Here is a 22,852-nt window from a genome sequence, read left to right on the forward strand (position 1 = left end):
GTTGTACTTCAAAAACAGCTAGCATAGGTAGTATTTAACGCCTGTCATTTTAAGTGTCAAAATATTAGTTAAATTGCTTGTCATTTGTCTTTAACGGATGGCTTAAAAATCGAAAATCATGTTTAGATTATTATTAAAAACTTTTGCTCATCATAAACAACAAATATGCTATTGAAAAAATGGGAAGAAATTTACTACAGACCATAAGTAATTTCTAACATTTTCTTCGGCGATGAGGCACATATGAGTCAACAAACAAATTTGACTGACATGGGACTCAAAAATCCCTCAAGATGTCGAAGAGAGCAATAGACATACGGTTACAGTCAATCGAACAGACTTTTTTTTTAAATGTCAATCAAACACATTTCAGGAATTTTTAAAAATGACCCATTGAATAATTTTTCTTTGACATAATAACAATAGAAGTTTCTTGTTTATGGGCATAGTGACGTTTATTTTTGTTTAGAGTGGTAGAGGACGGTAAAATAAGATTTATGTCAAAAATTGATTTTTTTTACATGGCGCATGGAACACGATTGGAACTATTGTTTTTGTCATTGTATAAATGAAACTTTGTGTAGTAGAGCTGTCAAATGTCCAGCTAAACATTTTTGTATAATTAAAAGGGATAAATTAGCCGAAAATCCACAACTGTGGATCTGTTTTTTAATGAAAAATAAATCAAAATTTCTGTTTTTAGAGATCTAGATCATGGTCTTCAGACCCATTGATATTACCCTAATTTACTCAAAATAAATGTCATGTCGATCAAAGAGCATGTCATGATGGCCCAAACTCAAACTAAAGAAATATTTTGGATGAGAATTCCATAAACAATTTAGGCGTTATGGTATTTGAAAATTACTTTGTTAGTTTTGACAGTGACAGTTTTCTTTTGATATTTTTTTTGACATAAGCTATAGAACTAAAAGAATGTAGAAAACCTTTAAATCGGTTCATTATTTTTGTTAAGACTATAAGTCTGCACAGACAGAATTGTGCGATTCAAATCACAAATCACCTAACCTTGATATGATTTATTTAAAAAGTCGCTAACTGTTATGAAGTCGCACCTATTGAATCAGGAGTCATTCACTATTCCTTTGCTGCTGGCTTGCTATACGCTAGAAGTATATTCACTGAAACTTTGTATGCTGCTTGTAAATACTATTCAGTAGATAATACCAGACTATAGGTTGGCTTTGAAGTACATAAAGCAGCAACAACAAAAAAGAAGTCTGTTTAGTACTATTGGTAGCGGTGGTGATGGTGATATGCGGTGGCATGGTCGCTCATCGGGTTTAGGTTTGGGTTTGGGTTTGGGGCGCTACAAATAATAAACCCTCCTTTATATATACCCTTGTGTTAAAGAGTTCTATTACCAACCTCATGCCCCACAATAACTGCACCAGGCATACTCAACACTGCACAGTGCACACTACACACCTTCTTTGAACAAATTACTCATTATAGTACCTATATATAGTTGGCTCACCGTGCTCGGCTCAGCTCAGGGCATTGAACCCTTCCTTATTCATTGTGGGAAAAAAAATATAATAACCCTTCAGTCACGGATATGCAATTGTATTGATTGACCTGGAAACATGTTTTCTTTAGCCGAGGCACTTTCACGTTCGCTGATTTTGACATACTTTTTCGAAAGTCTTGTTGTTTTATGTTTTTTCTTGTCTTTTTTATGGAATTAATTCAGTTCTTATTTTTTGTAGCTTAGTTTAGTTTTTTAGCTATGTAAAGGATATAAGTTTGTTTTTGTTATTTTTATATTTGCTATGGAGCTATGGTACTTCTCTCATAGTGATGATGAAAGACGATACCAATCTATTGACTACGATGTATATTGTACACGTCTTTGTCGTGTACCACTGCCTAACTAAATTTATGTTTTTATGTCGGTATGAGTTATATTTTATTTTATTATAGTTATGCATGGAATAATTTAAAGGTTATAAGCTTTGCTATAAAACAAATAAGTCAATCTGGGTTTGGGTTCGAATTCTTTGCGGTAATGTGTGCAATTGAACAAAGGTTTTTAGGTCAATGATTCCAAACGATGACATATATGCATTTAATGTCATATTTATTTTTGGCTATACTTGCACCAATGGCTGCACTTGCACCTTAAAAGAAATTGTTGACAACTTCATTACATCCATCTACACAAATGTACATGTGTATGTATATGCCATAATTCATTTCAATTTTCCTTGTCCAAAATGAAGAAAGGGATAGTTAAATGGAGTTTTCCATTGGTAAAATAAATCAATTTATTCTTGATCTAGATCTGTCGAAATACAAATTTCCCCTGTTCTTGCATTCGATGGGGTAAAATAAATTGATTTATTTTATATTTAAGATCAAATCTGCAGATCTGGATTTATCGACAGATTTACAAATCTCTGCACCAATACTAATAAAATTTTCAGCTAGTAATTTGACAGTTCTACCACACTTGTTAACTTGTACAAGAGGTGACCCTAATCCAATGACAGCAAAAAACAATACCAATCGCATTCCATGTAAAACGAAAAAAAAGGAAAGAGGTCTTAATTTACCAACAGAAAACCCCATAAGATTATTCTTTTTGAAATCACTGTTTTTTAGGTACACGGTTGTCCAAGGCGGTGGTCACAGTGTATTCATTTAGGCGACTCATTTTGACGTCCCATATCTTATTCCTATTTGATATTTCAAACTAGACAGGCCAGTAAAATAGAAATTATTTGTATTAAAACAAAATTAGTGGGACCAAGATAAATTAAGGAAAATGTCAAAATTAGGTTCTTTAAAGGAAAGTTTTTGTTTCGGATCTGTCAAAATCGTCATTAGATTCATGAACATGTTCAACTTGGATTCACTGCTCTGATATGTTTTTTTTTTTTGTTGGCCGTTCGAAAAATCATATTTGTTTTTGGCTATGATTAATCTAACTCCATGCCAAAAAAATGTTAAGAAACCGTAGGAACATGCTCCATTTGATGCAAGTAAATTTTTAGAATTTTAGTAAAGCGAGGTAATTTCCCCTTAGAAGACCTTTTGTCATATGACAAATAATAAATGATAGTCAAACTCAACGAATTCGCTGTTATATGAAAGTAACAGTTGACAGCTATCACAGGTGACGTTAATTTCTAACAAACATGACATTTTTAATTCTTCTCCTCTCGCTTCTCGTTCATTATTCTTGTAATATGAAACTTCTTCATGATATGAAGAATATCATCATAAAGAAGTAAATTTGGTGATTTTATATAACCTCTTGAGATTGCGTGCTGACATAATAGTCGGTCGGAAAAAAAGAAGTAAGAACACTTGGCCTTCAGAAGAATCTTGGGCAACGAACGAACGCAAACAGTTAAGGGCTCGAATAACTGCTGCACAAGAGGAAGAAAGAAACGACCTGGAGTCATCGTATCGCATGAAAAAGAGAGAGGTTCAACTCAGTGTGCGCCGGGACAAGCGTAACTACATCAACTCATTGGCGCCAGAAGCAGAAGATGCTGCAAACAAGTGTGACAGCAGGACCGTTTACAGAATAACCAAAGAGCTGACCGGTACACACAGCTCAAAGCAATACCTACCTGGTCAAAGTAGACGGTACTGTGATAAGTTCGGTGGGTGAGGAAAGAACACTTTTCCTTAGTTTTAAACCGAGTGTTTGCAAATAACCTGTAGCCGATACCTTCTGAAGTGCCTACAGAAACTTAACCCCGAATCCGCACCGCACTTCCCAGTAAAAATGAGATCGTTGCCGCAATTAAAGTACTTATAAGAACAACACAGCGGTAGGACTTGATGGAATTCCCGCAGAGCGTTTACAAGCAGCGCCAACGTCATCAAGCGAACTGCTTCATCCACTCATAAAAGAAGCCTGGACCACCGAAAGCTTCCCCCATGAGTGAAAGAAGGGAATTATCAGGCTTCCAAAAAAGGATATCTTACAAAGTGCGAAAACTGAAGCGGATTTTGCGTTCTACCAGCCGTTGCCAAAATAGTAGCAAAAGTTATACTGGAACGCATCAGAGAACACCTTGAGGCCAAACAAGCAGAATTCCGTTCTGGATCCTCCTGTATTGATCTTATTAACACCCTGCGGATCATTATTGCACAGTTTTGTTGAAAATCGATCACCACTACACCTGCTGTTCATTGACTTCGAGAAGGCCTTTGATAACGTTAACAGAGAGTATCTTTGGTTAGCTTTGCGGAGGAGAGGCATCCCAGAAAAACTAATTGCCATTATTAAAGCAGTATATAATGGATCCAAGTGTCACGTTCTGCACGATGGTAGGTTATCAGATGCTTTTGAAATCCGAAGCGGAGTCAGACAGGGCTATATTCTGTCACCAATATTGTTTGTGTTGGTGATAAGCAATGTACTGCGCTCAGCTCTGTCAGGTAGCGGAGGGATCCAATGGACTTTGACATCCTATTTAAAGCACTTGGATTACGCCGACGATGTTTGCTTACTCTCTCATAGGATCGTGTATCTCCATCAAATGACAACAAATGTGGGGAGAGAAGCAGAGGGGCTTTAAATGAATTCCGGCAAAACAACAATGATCACCCTCGGAACTCGACCATCCGGTGGAAAAAGTGTAAAGTTTTCAATACCTTGAAAGCATAGTTTCCATCGAAGCAGCAAAAGCTTCTGTGCTTCTTTATGGGTGCAGCACTTGGAAGGTTACTTCAGCCATAGCAAGAACGCTGCAAACCTTCGGAAATAGATGTCTTCGTAACATCCTAAGGATTTGCTGGCCAAACCGTATTTCAAATGACGTCCTTCAAAGAAGAATAGGTTAGGAACCTATAGAATCTATAATACGAAGACGTAAGTGGCAATTCATTGGACACACGCTTCGAAAAGGTAACGTAATGCAGTGGAATCCACTCACACAATAAGGAAGAAGAGCTGGAAGACTGAGAGCACATGGCGCAGGACAGTCGAGGCGGAATCAGTGTCACTCTGCCAGAGTTGGAGGGAGCTAAAACACATCTCCGGAAACCGTACACGATGGCGCGTATGCGTAGTAAAGGCCCTATGCCCCTTAAGGGGTTCCAAACGGACTTAACTGGTCTGAGGACCTAAAAAAAAACAAAATCAAAAATCTTGAGCTTGGCTTAAAAAGACACTTACCAGTATTCGAGACCAAGTAGTGTGGGACTCTTAAACACTAAAACCAATCTTGAATGATCGACTACAGATTTTTCTTTCTTAACTTTCTACAATCACTTTGGGGGAAGTTTAGACTTTTAATACTTGCCCATGTTTTTTAGACCAAGAGCTCACGAGGCTTGGTTCTTCTTAATCTCCGAACAGGGTTTCCTATATTCAAGACGGACTTCATTTCAGAATTAGTTTGACTTTGCAGTCTCTGGTTGTGCGATACAGCGTATTTTTTAACAACTTCTGTAACCATTTCTATTTGTAAGTCACGATGTAGATCGGTATTTCTTATGTACTAAGGTGCATTAACTACGCCACGAAGGACTTTGTTTTTAAATTTTTGGATGATTTCGGTATTTGTTTTTTTCTCTTTCCACTTTAGCTTTGCATCCAAAGTCATTCCAAGGTATTTAGCTGTATTGGCGTAAGGTACAACTTGATTATCAATGAATATTGGAATATTGTTTATCTTTTTATTTGTAAAGTTTATATGTGAATATTTTGTTTCATTGAGTTTGATACGCCACTTTCCGGTCCAAGCTCTCACTGTGTCGACGGCAGTTTGTAGTTTTACTGCTGCCTTAGAGACACATTTGTCGGGTACCAAAATTGCGGTATCATCTGCAAAAGTAGCCATTATGGTGTGATTACCAACTAGAATATCCCTTGTGTATAGTAAATACAGGGTAGGACCTAGGACACTTCCTTGTGGTACACCGGGTTCTATTTTCTTCAATTCCGAGTATTCTTGATGGTACCTCACTCTAAACAATCGGTCTGAGATGTACGATTTTAATATTTCAAAGTACTGCCTTTGAAGATCCCTTTGCAGGTTTTAATCAAGTCCCTCATGCTAAACCTTGTCAAAAGTTTGAGCAACATCTAAGAATATAGCTGAACATACTTGTTTTTCTTCTAATGCTTTTTCTATTACATCCGATATTCTATAAACTTGGTCTATCGTGGAATGTTTATTTCTAAATCCAAACTGATGGTTTGGGATTAACTTCTTTCTTCTATGATTTTACTAAGTCTCTTCAGAAGCAGTTTTTCAAAGACTTTTGCCATAATTGGTATAAGCAATATTGGTCTGTAAGCCGTCACTTCTGTTGGTGGTTTACCTTGCTTTGATGGAATGACAATTACTTCAGCAATTTTCAAAATATAAATTTGTTTTTTTAAGATTGTTGCCTTAGCTACGAAAAAGTCAATAACGTCTGGTATTTTGTTAGTATCGGAAAGCCAGTAAGTTGGCGACCTGGAGGAATAGAATTCGCAATTGTATTTACGGCCTGCTTGGAAAAGTCTTTTGTCTTTTGTTGATATAAGTCTTGAACCCCAATGGGTGTGTTTCGCATTGAAGTCTCCACCAATAAGAAAGTTATGCCCAAGAAGATTAAATAGATCTGTATAGTCATCTTCTGTTGGGGAGCGCCTTGGACACCAAGCAAATATTGATATGTACTAGATCTGAAAAGATTTTTAATTCGGATGAATGGTGTATAAGACCGTTTACATTCCATGTAGCGATTTTAAGTGTTCTGTTCATCATTTTTTTTAAGAGCGACTTTTTCGCTTAGCTGTTTGATATTCAAATCCTGTTTATCAATTCTTTGAAGAATAAGTTGTAGTATTTCTTTTATGGAAGTCTCTTCATTCTTCCGCACATTTTTAACAATCTTAGAATAGGCTTTATTTTTATAGTTTCAGCAGTTAAATCGGTATTTACTGTGTTTCTGGGTTAATCTTTAGCAGATGTATTTTTGCTTCTGAACTCTTGGAATTTTTTGGCAACTGGGCAGCCTCTATAGCTTGCCGGGTGATTACCCTGGCAGTTCACACATTTTGCTTTCTGATCTTTGCTCAGAGGATAATTTTTAGTTGCATGTTTTCCTTCCCACTTTACACAAGCAAACTCTCGCTTGTAGTCTTTTTGGGATTAATCTCCTCGAGACTTTGTTTGCTGTCAAAAGTAAGCATGAATAAAGAGGTTACTACTCTTACTTGTCATCGATTCTCCAGAGGAGTTTTTAATTGTCTCATTCTTAAAAAGATTGACTGCATCAAGGGCTTGGAAGCCTTTTTGTACAAGATCTTCTACTACTTCATCGGGAGAGCACGAGTAATGAAGACCTATGGATACTACTTTTATTGACCTTGTAGCTTTGTTCTCATATAAGTGCCATTGTATTTGGTGTTTGCCTTGTTCTTCAGTGACAGATCTATACTCGTCAGCTTCTTCGACTGCGACTTTCCAGTTGTCTTTGTTGTGCGATGTGTATTTGCAAGCTTTTTTTAGGACATTTTTCTATTATTTTCTTAAGATCAACAAAAATTGCAAATCCTGAAATCATAATTGGTGGCGGTGTAATTTTGTTGCTGCCTTCAGCGAAAGATATTAATTCAGCAACAGCTACACACGCAAAAATGGTTGATTTTGACATTTCTTCCATGTTTTTTGTTCAGTATTGCCATACTTGCTATTTTTTTTTGGGGATTTCTTTGATTTTAGTGATCAAATGCAAAAAGTACTTTGCATATACCCAAACTCGCATCCACCCCAAATCCTATAGTGATGCCAAGCAGCGGGGTTTTAGACTTAAAAAATTAAATACAAAAAAAGTAGGGTTAAGTTCGAAAAAGAAAATATTTTGTTCTATTACTTAAAGGTGCTTCCTCGCCTTAATATTAAAAACACGTTTTATTAAGACCTCTACCTAACTGCACAAAAAATCAGAAGGAAATTCGTGCTGCGGTAATGGAAAGTCGCCCCGCACTTTTTCGTTTAGCATAAGAATCTTACGTTATTACTATTTTCTTTTCGAAACAACAAACCTTTTAATTATATTTGTACCAAATGAAAAGGACCGACTTTTAAGACCTTTAGTTCTCCAACTTGAAGATCCTTAACTTTCAAAGTAAAACCGCAAAATACTAGTTTATATTGCTCACAACATTTGCACTTGATCTGCCTAAAATTAGAAGTTCCCTTATTCAAAGATGATGTTTGATTTTTTTTACACTCGCAATTCTTTCTTTTTTTTGATTTGCTCACGAATGCGAATCAAAAGAATTAGTTCAAAGATTATTAATGTACATATGATTACAGTGCATTGAAATTTTTATTTCATACTTTTCGTTTTACTTTTAGAAGAAGGAAAAAAACTTCACTTTGTCAGCCCGGCTAGAAGAAAATCCGTCTTAGGACCAATTTTGAGCAAAATCAAGAATAATGGAGCAGATTCTGATAGTGAGAAAAAAGGAAGCGATGGTCATGTTATTGTTCAAATTGAATCCGCCAAACGAGTGAAAGTAACCCAAACAACCAATTTATATAAGTGTTCTAGGAAAGTATTTCACTTAAAAAACGTTATATTATAGAGACACAGCATTCATGGTATGATGGAAGAAGAGAATATTATTCGTCCCCATCAGGAAATTCGTCAGCTAACCCTGGAAGAGAAGAAATTTCTTCTAGCTGTTGAACGTGGTGACATGGCTGGAACCAGAAGGATGCTTCAAAAAGCCCAAGACACAGAGTACATCAATATAAATTGTGTAGACCCTTTAGGACGTACTGCTCTGTTGATGGCAATCGACAATGAAAATCTCGAAATGGTTGAATTGTTGATCAATTATAATGTTGATACCAAAGATGCATTGCTTCATTCGATTTCGGAGGAATTTGTTGAAGCTGTTGAAGTTTTGCTTGATCATGAAGATATCAATTTTCAAAATGAAGGTAGTCATGTGAGTATTTGTTTTGAGTTGTCAAAAGTTTATCAAATTGTTAATGATTTTCTTCAAATGGTTTTTGTAGAGTTGGGAGTCAGCTCCAGAGGATACATCAACTTTTACACCAGATGTAACACCTCTGATACTTGCTGCACATCGAGATAATTATGAAATAATAAAGATCCTATTGGATCGTGGTTCTGTTCTACCTATGCCACACGATGTTCGGTAGGAACTATCAAACTTTCATAAATACGTCTTCTTATTTTTAAACCTTTTTTGCTTGTTAAAGTTGCGGTTGTGATGAATGTGTTCAATCTCGACAAGAGGACTCCCTTCGTCATTCGAGATCACGTATAAATGCCTATCGAGCTTTAGCTAGTCCAAGCCTTATTGCCTTGTCCTCAAAGGACCCAATTTTAACTGCATTTGAGCTTTCATGGGAGCTTCGAAGATTAAGCTTTTTAGAACACGAATTTAAGGTACATACATAAGTGCAAAAGTATTTATGTAATTTTTTTGGAAATTTTGAAATTTTAGAATGAATATCAAGAATTGCGGAAACAGTGCCAAGATTTTGCAACCGCACTTTTAGATCATACAAGGACATCCCATGAATTAGAGATATTGCTCAATCATGATCCCACCGGTCCAGGTTATGAGCATGGAGAAAGAATGCATTTAAATCGATTAAAATTAGCTATAAAATTAAGGCAGAAAAAGGTAAGCCAGTAAATTATAATATCTTGTTGGAGTTTTGAGATCGGACTTATTATTTTTTTTTTAAAGTTCGTTGCTCATTCAAATGTTCAACAGCTATTAGCTAGCATTTGGTATGAAGGTCTACCGGGATTTAGACGGAAAAATATGGCTCTTCAAACGTTGGACATAATTCGAATTGGTAAAACACACAACGAATTATAATTTTTTGAAAATCAGGTTTTTATTCGAAATTACCCTTTTTTATTGCAGGAAGCCTCTTTCCAATATTTTCACTTGCCTACATTTTAGCACCGTACTCCAGCATCGGACAAACAATGAGAAAACCTTTTATAAAATTTATATGCCACAGTGCGTCGTATTTTACTTTTTTATGTAAGTTTTTGAGAAGAATTTTGAAGAGTTCTCTAAGTAATCACTTGTTCGGTTTCAGTTCTTCTTATGTTAGCATCGCAACGTATCGAAACATTCATAGGTGGTTGGTTTTGGCAAGAATCGCCAACTATAATTCCAGACGAAGAAGTCCCAACGAAACGTGGTGCTAAGCCAACATTTATTGAATGGCTTATACTGGCTTGGGTTAGCGGTAAGTGAACTATACTTCACTTCAAGTTCTGTTTTAATTAGCTTTTATTTTGATTTATTGCAGGTCTCATTTGGAGTGAAGTAAAACAACTTTGGGATGTTGGTTTGCAGGAATATCTAAATGACATGTGGAATGTAATAGATTTTGTAACAAATTCGTTGTATGTTGCAACGGTTGCGTTGCGTGTGGTATCGTTTTTTCAGGTAAGACCAAAAGTTAAAATATTTAATAAAATATGATTTTCGTCCAATATCTTCTCTAAAAGTGACCTTATGTCATTGGTACATTATCTTGTGTAATATACGTATGGAACTTTCGTATTGTATTGAGTTTTTGAAAAATCGTTTTTTTAATATATGTATATGAAGGTTACTTTCTAAGTATCGGGCAATGTTATTAAAACAAATATTTGCCCCTACTATCAATAATTTCTTCTAAGTCCAAAGAAGCAGCGATTTGCAAGAGTTATTCGACGTTTGATTTCAGCACTGGTGTCGTTGTCTGTGTTAATAGCGGTGCCTAGGTAGACAAAGTCCTTGACTAGCTCAAAGTTACGTCTTTCGATGGTGAAGTTTTGACCAAGACGTCGTTGTTCAATGTCTTTTTTTGATAACAGCATATACCCAAGTATATGCCCTCATTGACTACTAAACCCATCTTCTTCGCTTCCGTCGCAATGCTTTGATCTTCCAATTATGTCAATATAATCTGAGTATTCGAGTAATTGGATTTACCTTTGGAAGATTGTGCCTCTAGTGTTGACGGTTGAGTTTTGCACAATTCTTTCCAGAACGATGTTGAAGAAGTCGCATGGCAGTGCATCGCCTTGTCCAAAACCTTTATTGACATCAAATGAATCGGTGAGATCTTTTCCTACCTTGATAGAGCAGCGTGCATTCTCCATTGTCCTTCAGCACAAACGGATAAGTTTGACAGGAATGCCAAAACTAGAAATTGCTCTGTAGAGCTCTCCCCTATAGACGGGACTTTAAAATCGATCCAGAGATGGTCGGTATCGATTGAAAGCTCCTGTGTTAAGGAGATAGTTGCCTCTGTAGTTGGCACAATAAAGCATTGAGATGTATTTAAACTTACTTTGAAAGTCGGTACTCAAACATAGCCACTTTTGGTGCTAATTGGAAGTCTAAAGACATTTAAAATAAGTGAAAGCATGTTGTAGACCGGTGCATCACCGTAATGCACTTTTAGTTGAAAATATTGTTTCTGTAAGTGTAAATGTTGCTGATTTCCTTAATTTTGCATTTCTATATCAAAACAATTGAATATATGTTAGATTAAAATTCAAAGTATCACATTTAAATATTTTGAGGTATTAACCACCTTCTACCCAAACAGAAGCACAATTTTCATCAAGGGCAGGTTCAGACGACATAAGGTACTTGACAATAATTAATTACACTGGTCAACACGACTTTTTGCCGTTTGTCCAAATATATAGTTTCGGTATCCCTAATGTTCATGTATTAACAGAAAAATAATAAAAATCTTCTATTACATCGAGATGTCCGAAATTTTGTTTTTGTAAATATGACAACAATTTGAGGGCATGTCGAAATAAGTCATCACTATTGATCATAATACCAATGTACCCCCACTTTTCGATGCGACATCATTGTTGGTTCTTGACGTTTAGTATTAATACAACGATTTAAAGAAGTTAACGGCGTTCTATTTTAAGAAGTTTTTCTGCGGAGTTTTGTGACAAGTTTTTGGAGTTATATTTCGGATATCTTAATTCAAACAAGTGTTAAATACACACCGCTTACAATATGAATCGAAAGTGCTCAAATTCACCAGACCTTTTTTGTTTTATTTGTGGAAAATTTACTTCCATTTCAAATCGAGAACGGCCTACATAATTTGTATTTTGGTCCGAGCATTCCAATCACTATTAACAAACCTTGGGCACCAAGTTATTTTCATCTAAGGTGTGTACGCTATTTAAAAGGATGGTTTAATGGTACCCACCCAGCAATGCCATTTTCTAAACCTGTTATTTGGAGGGAACAAAAAGATCACGTAACTGGCTGTTATTTCTGTCTGACTAAACTCAAGGGATATTTGTACAAGACAAGAGATAAAATAAATTGTGTATCCTGACGTAGAATTCGTAACAAAACCTCTTCCTCACAGTGAAAAGTGTCCACCACAGATAGAGAAAAGATGGTTAGCGAAATTGTCTTGTGACCATTCCGTCACAAGATTTCCTTGTAAATGAAAAAGAACCACATTTAATACGGCAAGGAGAACTAAATGATTTGGTTAGAGACCTAAGTCTGTCTAAAGCTCAAGCTGAACTCCTAGGTTCTAGACTTCAACAATGGAATTTACTTTACTCTAGTACACAGATTACTGTTTATAGACAACGCGATGCTGAATTTGTGGACTTTTTTGCAGAAGAAAGTGGTCTCACATATTGTAATGATGTGCGGGGACTAATCTAGAAATTAGGATACGACTATTCACCAGACAAATGGAGACTATCCATTTACTCTTCAAAATTAGGTTTAAAGGCTGCCTTTATGAATAATGGCAATGATCTTGCATCTGTACCTTTAGCACATGGCGTCCACATTAAAGAAACATATGAAAACATAAAGAATCTGCTCGAGAAAATTCAGTACAACCTTTATTCTTAGAAAATATGTGCGGATCTAAAAGTTGTAGGAATAATACTGGGATTGCAAGGAGGCTACACAAAAGGTTCGGCCAATGAGGACAAATTTCATCCCTGGACAAAGAAATGTTTCAGAACCGAACAATATTATTTTGCCGCCGTTGCATATAAAATTGGATCTCATCAAAAATTTTGTTAAAGCCATGGATAGAAATGGAGAAGGTTTTCTATATTTCCTCGACTAGGTGGAGCTAAATTGAAAGAAGGAATTTTTGTAGGACCGGATATAAGGAAGATTATGAACGGGACCAATTTCCTTTAAATATTAAACACAGAGGAAAAAAATGCATGGCTTTCATTTGTTGACGTTTTAAAAAATTTGTTAGGAAACAAAAAATCTCCAAAATATGAGGAAATGCTGTCGAAATTACTAGCCTTAGGATGTAATATGTCCTTAAAAATGCATTCCTTGCATTCCCATCTCAACTTTTTCCCAGAAAACTTAGGTGCGGTGAGCGAAGAACACGGGGAAAGATTCCATTAGTCTGCTATTACACGATGCCTCACGACTCACGACTCACATGAGTGCGAAAAAGAAAGCAACTATGAGAAAATGAGATGCAAAAAAAATTTCCGGTGAGCCTCGGGCAAATTTTTAGTAGACTCATTTTGACGTTTCGTTTTTCTCATATTCGTTTTATGCTGTTCTTTTTCATTCGATTTTCTTGTTGCTGGGATAAACAACATCCAATTTGTTTGAAAACCAGAAAAGTGTGTAACTTCAACAGCTTCCACAAATTTTCGGAATCCATTTCCAAAATCCTATTTATTTTGTTTTATAAATTTTACTCAACTTCAAAAACTATCGAAAAATTAAAGCCAACGAGAAGGAGCATTCAAAACAAAACAAACAATAATTGTCAAATTTGAGGCATGGGGCACGAGTCAACATGTAATAGCGCTTGCTTCAACGAATACAAATTTAAAAGAAAAGTCAAAAGTGAGTCGTGAGTCATGAGTCAACGTGTAATAGGGGACTTAGGATATTATGTCGATAAAAAAGAGATCAAGAAAAATGGTCACCAAAAGTGGTCGCAGATTTTTGTTGGACATTAAAACGATATGTCCCAACGTGAAGTTGCAAAAGACAAGCAAAATGACAGAAAAAATCATCAGAATATAATTTTTTTAAATGATTATTGTTAAAAGTGAGCCCACTTTTTGTTTTTCAATAAAAAAATTTTCTACGTAGTTGGCTGTTTGCAATTTTTTTTTAAAATAAAATAAACGTAGTATCGATCAAGTTCTTTTTTTTACCAGTGTTATTGGAAAATTGACTGGAAAGTTCGTCAAGAAAAATCTGCCTAATTATCAATTCAAGTTATGTCAAAATGACAGTTGATCGTGCTTTTTCATTCAACTAAAATCTGAACTTATCACAAAATAATACAAGTCAAGTCATGATGGACTTGAAGCTTGCCTTAGAAGTGATGTGTAGGCAAAAATGCTTTTGGCACCATAAACTGAAGGTAGAGGTTTGTAAAATAAAGTTTCGAGTTTGAAATGTATGACAATCGAAAAACTAACTAGTTGCCTTTGTCAAAATGTGTGTTCAAGGAATACAGGTGACAAATGAAGTTCCTTATGTTTTCTGAACCTACCCAATTTCAATTCAAATATGGAAACACTCTTGAAATGTAAGCTTAAACAGTTCAAAATGCAAACCTATACCGTCCGAAAAGGAATAAATCATTTTTTTAGTGTTTTCATTCGCCTTAAAAATACTAATTATTTTATGGACACCTACATTTATCAATTGAAACCCCCAAAAGAACGATAAATCACTTGTATGGTGTGTAATGTGCCCTTACGGATAGATCAATTTGGGATGAGTTTCGATGTTTAAAAACAACACGAATTAATATTTGTAAACACAGAAATACCGTTTTTTTTTAAATTGTTGTGTATTTTTAAGGTTCAAAAAGAAATGACAGTTGACAGATCTGCAGCTGACTTGCCTCGTGAAAAATGGGACACATGGGATCCGATGTTAATATCCGAAGGACTATTTAGTGCAGCCAATATATTTAGTTCTTTAAAATTGGTTTATATATTTTCGGTGAATCCACATCTTGGTCCGTTACAAGTTTCACTCTCACGTATGGTTATGGATATCATGAAGTTTTTCTTTTTATATGTTTTGGTATTATTTGCTTTTGGAAGTGGATTAAATCAGCTGTTATGGTAAGCTTATTTAAACTTTAAAATAGAATTGTCATAATTTTTTTTCCTATCTTAGGTATTATGCAGACCTTGAGAAAAAACGTTGTCCAGAAGTATCATCGAATGCAATTCTAAATGCTAATGGAACTGCTGATCCAAATGCATGCATAGTTTGGAGAAGATTTTCTAAGTATAAATAAGTCTAACAATAAACCTTAAATATTAACTATCAAACTCTCTTTTTTTATAGCCTCTTTGAAACGACCCAAACACTGTTTTGGGCAGTTTTTGGTTTAATCGATTTGGATAGTTTTGAGTTGGATGGTATCAAAATATTCACTAGATTCTGGGGCATGCTTATGTTTGGAACTTATTCAGTTATTAATATTGTTGTACTTCTAAATCTCCTTATTGCCATGATGAATCATTCCTATCAACTTATTTCGGTATGCAGGAAAATTTTGATTCGGGGTACAATTTTTTCAATATTGTTTATCTATAGGAACGTGCTGACGTTGAGTGGAAATTTGCTCGTTCTAAACTTTGGATTAGTTATTTTGAAGAAGGAGGAACTTGCCCACCACCATTTAACATAATTCCAACACCCAAATCAATTTGGTATGGTTTCAAATGGACAAGAAGAATTTTCTGCAGTGGTTCATCAGCAGCTAGAAGGGAACACTTAAAAACGATAAGGGTTAGTTAAGATTCTAAAATCATAAATTTTAAAACCTGTCTGCTTTTTGTAGAGTTTCTTAAAGATGTGTTTTTGATTTTCTTTTTTAGAGAAAAGCTCAACAGGCTAACGACAGAGACTTTAAATATCAGGTAAACTATTTGATTCTTGTTTGTAAGCCAACTAAGTTTTAAGCGAAATACAAGATTGGAAAGTTGTTCTTCAAAGATCCGAAGCATCTACATGTTGTCTGACATACGGATAGTTTATCCGGCATTATCCGTTAACACTATTCGATTAGTGTCAGATCCCTTTTTATCACTTTTATTATAACGCATCAAATAATATCCAATGGAATCCGAATAACTTGGTTATCCGATCCTGTATCCACATTGGTTTATGCGGCATTATCCGTTAACACTATTCGAATAGTGTCAGATTCCTGCTTATCCCTTTTATTATAACGCATCAAATGATATCCAATAGAATCCGAATAACTCGGATATCCGATCCTGTATCCACAATGGTTTATCCGGCATTATCCGTTAACAAGATTCGGATAGTGTCAGATTCCTTTTTATCCCTTTTTCTTATAGCGCATCAAATGATATCCAATAGAATCCGAATAACTAGGATATCCGAGCCTGTATCCAAAAGGGTTTTGGATATCCGACATTTACAAACAATATCAATTGTCATTGCACTTAATAACTTTCATATGATCTTACAGCAAATTATGAGGAATCTAGTGCGACGTTATGTCACCGTTGAACAAAGAAAAGCTGAATCTCAAGGTGTTACCGAAGATGATGTTAATGAAATCAAACAAGACATTTCTGCATTCCGATGTGAATTGGTGGAAATATTAAAAAATAGTGGCATGGATACAAATGTATCTGCTGGACAAGGTGGAGGTGCGCTTGAATTTAACACAAATCAACGAACTTTAAGATAGTTTGTCCTCTTTTAGGTGGCGGTGGCAAGAAAAACCGTCAAAAGGAACGTCGCCTTATGAAAGGTTTCAATATTGCACCGCCAGGTTCAACTGGTTCATTAGCTCCTGTTGCTGAATTTTCAACTTCCCTCGATCAATACGAAAGTCAACATGAATTGTTAAGTTCAAATCTTACCAATGGTTTGACACCGAATTTCTTGCAGAAGAAATTCAATCCATGTTGTGGTAATGCGGTGTGTGCAACTAATTTGCTAAAGGATCCAACTGCTCATGTTCAAGCTATGAATAAATATAACAAATCAACAGTGAAGCCATATAATAAAAGGATAGCTGGACAAAAGAAGAGATGGGGTAAGTCAAATTATATTGTATTTTCAAGAAATTCTTCAATAATATCATTATCGTCACTTATTAAAAGGTACCTTAATTGAAGCAGCTAAAGAAGGAAATGTTTCTAAAATGCTAGGTCGTTCAAAATCAGAGGATTCAGTTTGTAAGACCATGCCTCAAACGCCTGTTCATGGAGTTCATGTAACCTACGCTCAAAATTGTGGAACTTATCGTGGTGACTCAACTCCAACTCCAAGTGAGGCAAGTCCTTGCCACAGCAATGGAAGTATTGGATCTAACTTCTTCCATACTTCAACTGGTAGTTTTTCTTTAAAAATTTTAAATATCGTCCTTTCTGTTTGATCGAATAAAATACAATTTTCTTACAGGTCTTACTGCAATAGCTGCTTTAAAAAAGAAGCGTAAAAAGTTTTCATCAAGCAAAAATATCAGTCCAGTCACAGAATCTGTATCGACGACCACTTCTGAATCGCTTAATGATAAGGTTTTGTATATTATGTAAAAAAAAACTACTTTTTCTATGTTGCTATTGATGCACTCGCTCCACTCAACCAATCTCAACCAAAATCCACCATATCCTGTCAATTAGGACTTCAACTTGTTGCTATATTAACAACAAACTATCCCTGTGTATACCTACATGAGTCCGTCAGCAGTATTCCAGGTACCAGTGTGTATTTCCAAATTACATTTCATCACATCACAAGAAAAATCATTTTCCAAAGTACCATGTGAGGTGTATAGTATACACCAAACAAAAATAAGTTCCTTTTAAAGCTTTGTAGACCTCAACTATATTTCTTGGTTGAAGGTTTTCTAAACAATGTCAGTTTTACGTTTTTCTTAGATAACTTTGATATGCCAAATCATGTTATAAATACTTGAAGAATTCCTACTTTAGAAAATCATTCCATTAGTTTCTTAAATATACGTGAATAAAACTTTAGGTAGCACAGGCAGGGATCGAACCCAAGACCTCTCGCATGACAGTCCAACGCACTAACTATCTGAAAATTCAATTACCCAATAACCTTTGTCATCTCGTTTTTTCGACATCTTTCTTTTCCTCGGTCGTATCGTTTTTTAAATGAAATTCCATAACTACTTCGGGGCGAAGATTTGGTAAGCCATCACGTCGATTTCCAACGTGCGGTCTGGCGTTGTCATGCATCAGCAGGAAGTCTTCATCAATAAATGACACAAACGAAAATATTCATCCATAATGTTGTTCTTCAATTATTATGTTCACAGACCGGGTGTATTTATAAACTCAGAAAATCTGCGCTAATACAATCCAATTTCTTTTCTGATGCATTTGTGAACGCACTCCCAATGCAAAATGCCTGCAGTAAACAAAAAGGTCTGACTTAGTCCTATTTGTATGTAAACAGAGTTCATAAACGTCAGAGAAAAATGGCTGCCAAACAAATTTTGTTGAAATTGATTTTTAATTTTCATACCGAAAAAGAAAAGAAAATTATATTTGGCACAAATATCTTGCAAAGAGAAAATAGAAAGAAAATTATAACGAAACAATTTTTAAGCTTAAAAAATTAAAAATTTCCATTTTTTTGCAGCCAAACAAATTCAGCTGCATAATCTGCCCGACGCTGACATTTATGAACGGTAGGTACTGCAGTTCGACTAGGTTAGTTCGATCGAAAATCTGACTTTATGAATGCAAATAACGCAGTTCTTAGTTAGGCTGACGCTTATGAATACACCCATCCCTACACGATTCACAGCTCTTTTTTCCGTCCATGAAAATTCTAGCCCACACCATGAGGGAACCTCCCCAGAAATTTTCCCACTCGGCAACTGTTGTTGAAGAGTATCTCTCACCTGATATATTCCACACTCTGCAACGGCGTAGACAAAACCTGGACTCATCTAGTGAAGTCGGCTTCAGTTTAATCTTGGTGATGGCGAGCAAATTCCAACCGAACGTCGCTTGTGCAGTACCGTGAGTCTTGGTACACTAGCTGGTCTTCTTGCACTCAGTCTACTCTCCACTAAATGCCGCCTTAAAGTTTGAGCATTTAGATGTTGTTTTTCGTGTCTGTATAACCAAATGACTATCATACACGTATCACGTGAAAAATATAAAGAGGATACGCAAATATACCGCAATACTTAAAAAAAACTGCAAAAACGTAGCGGCATATTATCAAAACGATAACAACACATCGAAAAGTATGACTGCTACATTTTGTTTGCAACTCAGTGTATGTCAAAATCAAATGAAACTCAAAAATTCACATACAAAATTATTCTTCGGAGCTCAATATTAGAGAACATTTTTTTAATTATTTCTAAATTTTAGTATAATAAATTGAAGAGACCAAATGTAAGAAGACCATTATACTTGGTTTGCACCTTATTTTATAGAATTGTTGCCAACTTCATTGGAAATATAAAAATAACCGCAGCCAACTTCATGTAAAAAAACGAAAATCAACTAAGTTATAAATCAAAAAAAAAGAAAAAGTTTGAAATCAAATAAACTTGTTATATTATAAAATGAATCATTAATTAAGATGACAAGTGTTGAAAGAAGGCGGAATTCGGAGTTTTCAAATTGATCAGTTAATTATAAAAAAGGAAATAGAGAAGACAAACTTTAAATCCATTAGACTTGCGAAATCGTTTCTTAAAACCAATTATGGCTTTTTCTCGCAGTAAACATTGTATTTTTATAAAGCATAGATCTTTCTTTTTGAAAAACGGAATCGTGGGCCGTTTCTACCTCCTGTTGGATATTCAATTTCATGTTCCCTTTCCTGATATTCTTTATATTCTTATTCAAACGAGCTTTCCTAGGTTTCCTTGCAGCAAAACAACTTATAAATGCATCGAAATCCAATTACCTTGCCAAAGGTGCTTCGATGCATAGTGTAGCAAGTCTGGAAACACGATCTTGTGATGAGCACGAACGATGAACATTTTTTATTCTGGCAAGGACGCTAAATGAACGTTCGGCACTAGCTACGGTTACAGATATTTTGGAACACACACGGCGACCAACACAAATGTTGGAGAAAATTGTCTCCAAGCTCTGTGAATAAATATAGCATTGAGCAAACTCAATGGAAGACCTGCTTTAAATTGGCTTTATTAATGTGTTTCAGATGAATTATTTCTTTTTTCAACTCTTGAGACACATATGCGAGTAATACTTTTGGATGAACCTTGTAGCGTTTTTAATCTCAAATTCGCCCATTGTTGAAAACTGTCATAAAATGAAAATATAGCATTAACATTTTGTATCGTATCGAACCAACGAGAAATTCCAGATATAATTGAATCAACTATCACCAAAAAGCTGTTTCTCTTGAAATTTATTTCTTCATATGTTCAAATGATTGCTTTCCAGCTCCTCGGGTTTCTTCAAAATGTCTCTTTAATTGCCTTTTTCAGTTCGATGGTAACAATTCTAGAAAACCCCCAATCCAGTAGCAACTGATTTGCATTCAGATAAAAATTGTTCTTATCCGTTTCGAATCATGTTCAAATCGGAGATCAAATTGTCGAGATCTCGAATTACAACATCAATAGCACTGTTTATGGCTTAAAGAAGGATACTTTTTCATTTATAGCGCTAAGAACCTTGCACCAAATCGAAGAAATCAGGACGCTTTCAAATTTGTGCATATATTAACGTTATTTAAGTCTCTTCGAGCTTCAGCACTTAAATTTATATCACTAAAGGCTTCTAATGATGTTCAAAAGTTTTTCGGATGATTTGCAACTGGTTTCACTGCCTCAATTCTAGCTGACCATCTTGTATCGCAAAGTTTGTGAAGGGATCCGGGCATATTTTTCTTAAGAATTTCCCAACTTTGACCACTGCTGCTAAACAAGTTGAAACACTTTTGAACAACACCAAATTGGATTGGACTCCACGCAAGATAAGGCTGTGAGATGCACATGGTGAATAAACGGCACTCGGATTTTTGTTTAAAATATGACTTTGTGCACCAGTATACTGACATTTTTATAGCCTTCTGCACAATAGTCTTCTAAAGGGATTCCGTTCTTTGCCAGTGTTTCGAAGATCAAATCAGCTGTTGCGGTCCCATTTTTTTTTTTGTTGGAATCGACAAATTCCAAAAAACGGTCTTGGATGGTGAACACTTTTTCTTCAAAACGCATGTATCACAAAATAAATGTGTATTTTTTTACAGCACTTAATCGACAATTATAGCGAAGTATTTGGCGTTTTTTCTCTCCTTCAAAATAACTGAATTCACATGTTGGACACACATTTTGAATCTCAACGGAAACGTAGTGGACTTGGAAACGTGTGCACTTGTTTTGAAATTCTTACCTTTTCCAAGTGCTCCTGAAGGAGTCATAATGACTTATTAATTCCATAATGCCCAAAAAATGTCCATTATTTGGATATTCTCCTCCTCTTTCGCCAAGGAAGAAAATCGTGTCCAATATTCTATATATTGTAGAATTCCTTGCCAATTTTGTATGCCTGGTTTAATATAACATTACATACTTTGAAGTGACTTGATATCCTTCAGTAAAAAAGTTATTAATTAATATCACGGTAACCACAGTTGAAAAACGTTTGCATGGGATTTTCCGGTTCCCAGCAGGAACAAAAATAGAAGAAAAGCCTCTTATTTTGATTTTCAAAATTTTCAAAATAAAATAAATTTGAAATTTACGTTAAATTAAGTAAGAAAAGCGAAGCAATTTATTATAACTTTCATTCAATAGTTCAGAGTTGCCCAATTTTTCATTCAATATAAAAAAAAATGTACGCCAATAATAATCAGGGGCTCAGATCGGCAAGCCTGTGGCTGACAGATTGATAGATAACATACAAATAGGGGCCCGTTCGAGTCCCTAAAAATAAGTAGGAATAGGTATGTTGATGATAAATTTAGAGTACTTTCCGCATGTTTTCCCATCCTGCTTTTCTCCCCTCTCGACGGGGCTGCGTACAAAGATCGTATCGTAACCGTAGCCCTGGCAATTATTTATTTATTAGAAAACCCTATATTTAAAACTGTCTTATTCGATAATATTTGACCTGTTTCTAAAGGAGATATCTCTAATAAGAAAATGATTCCAAGAAAACAAACAAATAGTTAGAATTTATTTTAAACACACGAAAAATATTGACAAAAACTCAGGGCTTTTTTTCCAAAAATTCCTCAAGGTATTTATCATGTTTGAAAAAAAACTTCCCTCCCCCATGTCCTAATCTCTTTTCCTGCATTAAATATTGTGTTTCCAACAATTTTATAGACCTACTCATTTTCCTTTATTACTTTCATTTGTTCATTCTGTTAAGGCCCTAAAGCGGGTGTCCAGTTATCCAGCTACTACGGGCGAAGCCCCAAGGGAAGCTGCTAAACCACGACGACATGAACAAACACAAAGTCAACACGATTCCGTCGAAACATCTTCGGATTTTACACTCTCCAATGAAATACCAATGGATCCCTCCACTACATCCGTCAATTCTCGAGAACCACTAATAAGTGCATCGAGTGTTGCCACTAATTAATATTATTAAACAAATAATGATACATATAGCAGAAAATAATAGATATATATAATTTATAAACTATAATATATTTACCCACACGATAAGCCCACAATAAGAAAAATTTTAAACAAAACGCACAACGAAATCATATCACACGCACATTATACGCATTATAACCATAAAATTAATATAAATGTTAAGTCGTTTGCAGTAAAACAAAAATATAACTGCATATAAAAATCTTAACTGAATTCATATCTCGATGTAAACG

The 22,852-nt window shown here is 35.3% G+C and overlaps 1 protein-coding gene across 1 annotated transcript in view; it reads left to right on the forward strand.

Moving 5' to 3' along the window:
• LOC129952657 (transient receptor potential-gamma protein) overlaps nt 1-22,611 on the forward strand; it is a 46,912-nt gene extending 24,301 nt beyond the window's left edge. The window contains exons 3-21 of the mRNA XM_056065401.1: nt 8,340-8,500; nt 8,570-8,938; nt 9,009-9,151; nt 9,216-9,405; nt 9,464-9,646; nt 9,713-9,824; nt 9,896-10,018; nt 10,077-10,229; nt 10,293-10,432; nt 14,843-15,111; nt 15,167-15,280; nt 15,341-15,536; nt 15,593-15,787; nt 15,877-15,918; nt 16,497-16,680; nt 16,737-17,072; nt 17,140-17,370; nt 17,441-17,556; nt 22,384-22,611. Of these exons, the coding sequence (XP_055921376.1) occupies nt 8,588-8,938; nt 9,009-9,151; nt 9,216-9,405; nt 9,464-9,646; nt 9,713-9,824; nt 9,896-10,018; nt 10,077-10,229; nt 10,293-10,432; nt 14,843-15,111; nt 15,167-15,280; nt 15,341-15,536; nt 15,593-15,787; nt 15,877-15,918; nt 16,497-16,680; nt 16,737-17,072; nt 17,140-17,370; nt 17,441-17,556; nt 22,384-22,599 (3,294 nt within the window). The 5' untranslated portion in view covers nt 8,340-8,500; nt 8,570-8,587 and the 3' untranslated portion in view covers nt 22,600-22,611. The remainder of the gene's footprint in view (nt 1-8,339; nt 8,501-8,569; nt 8,939-9,008; nt 9,152-9,215; nt 9,406-9,463; nt 9,647-9,712; nt 9,825-9,895; nt 10,019-10,076; nt 10,230-10,292; nt 10,433-14,842; nt 15,112-15,166; nt 15,281-15,340; nt 15,537-15,592; nt 15,788-15,876; nt 15,919-16,496; nt 16,681-16,736; nt 17,073-17,139; nt 17,371-17,440; nt 17,557-22,383) is intronic.
• The last annotated feature ends 241 nt before the right edge of the window (nt 22,612-22,852 follow it).

Source organism: Eupeodes corollae, chromosome 3 (genome assembly GCF_945859685.1).
Source record: "Eupeodes corollae chromosome 3, idEupCoro1.1, whole genome shotgun sequence".
NCBI classification, from domain to species: Eukaryota; Metazoa; Arthropoda; class Insecta; order Diptera; family Syrphidae; genus Eupeodes; species Eupeodes corollae.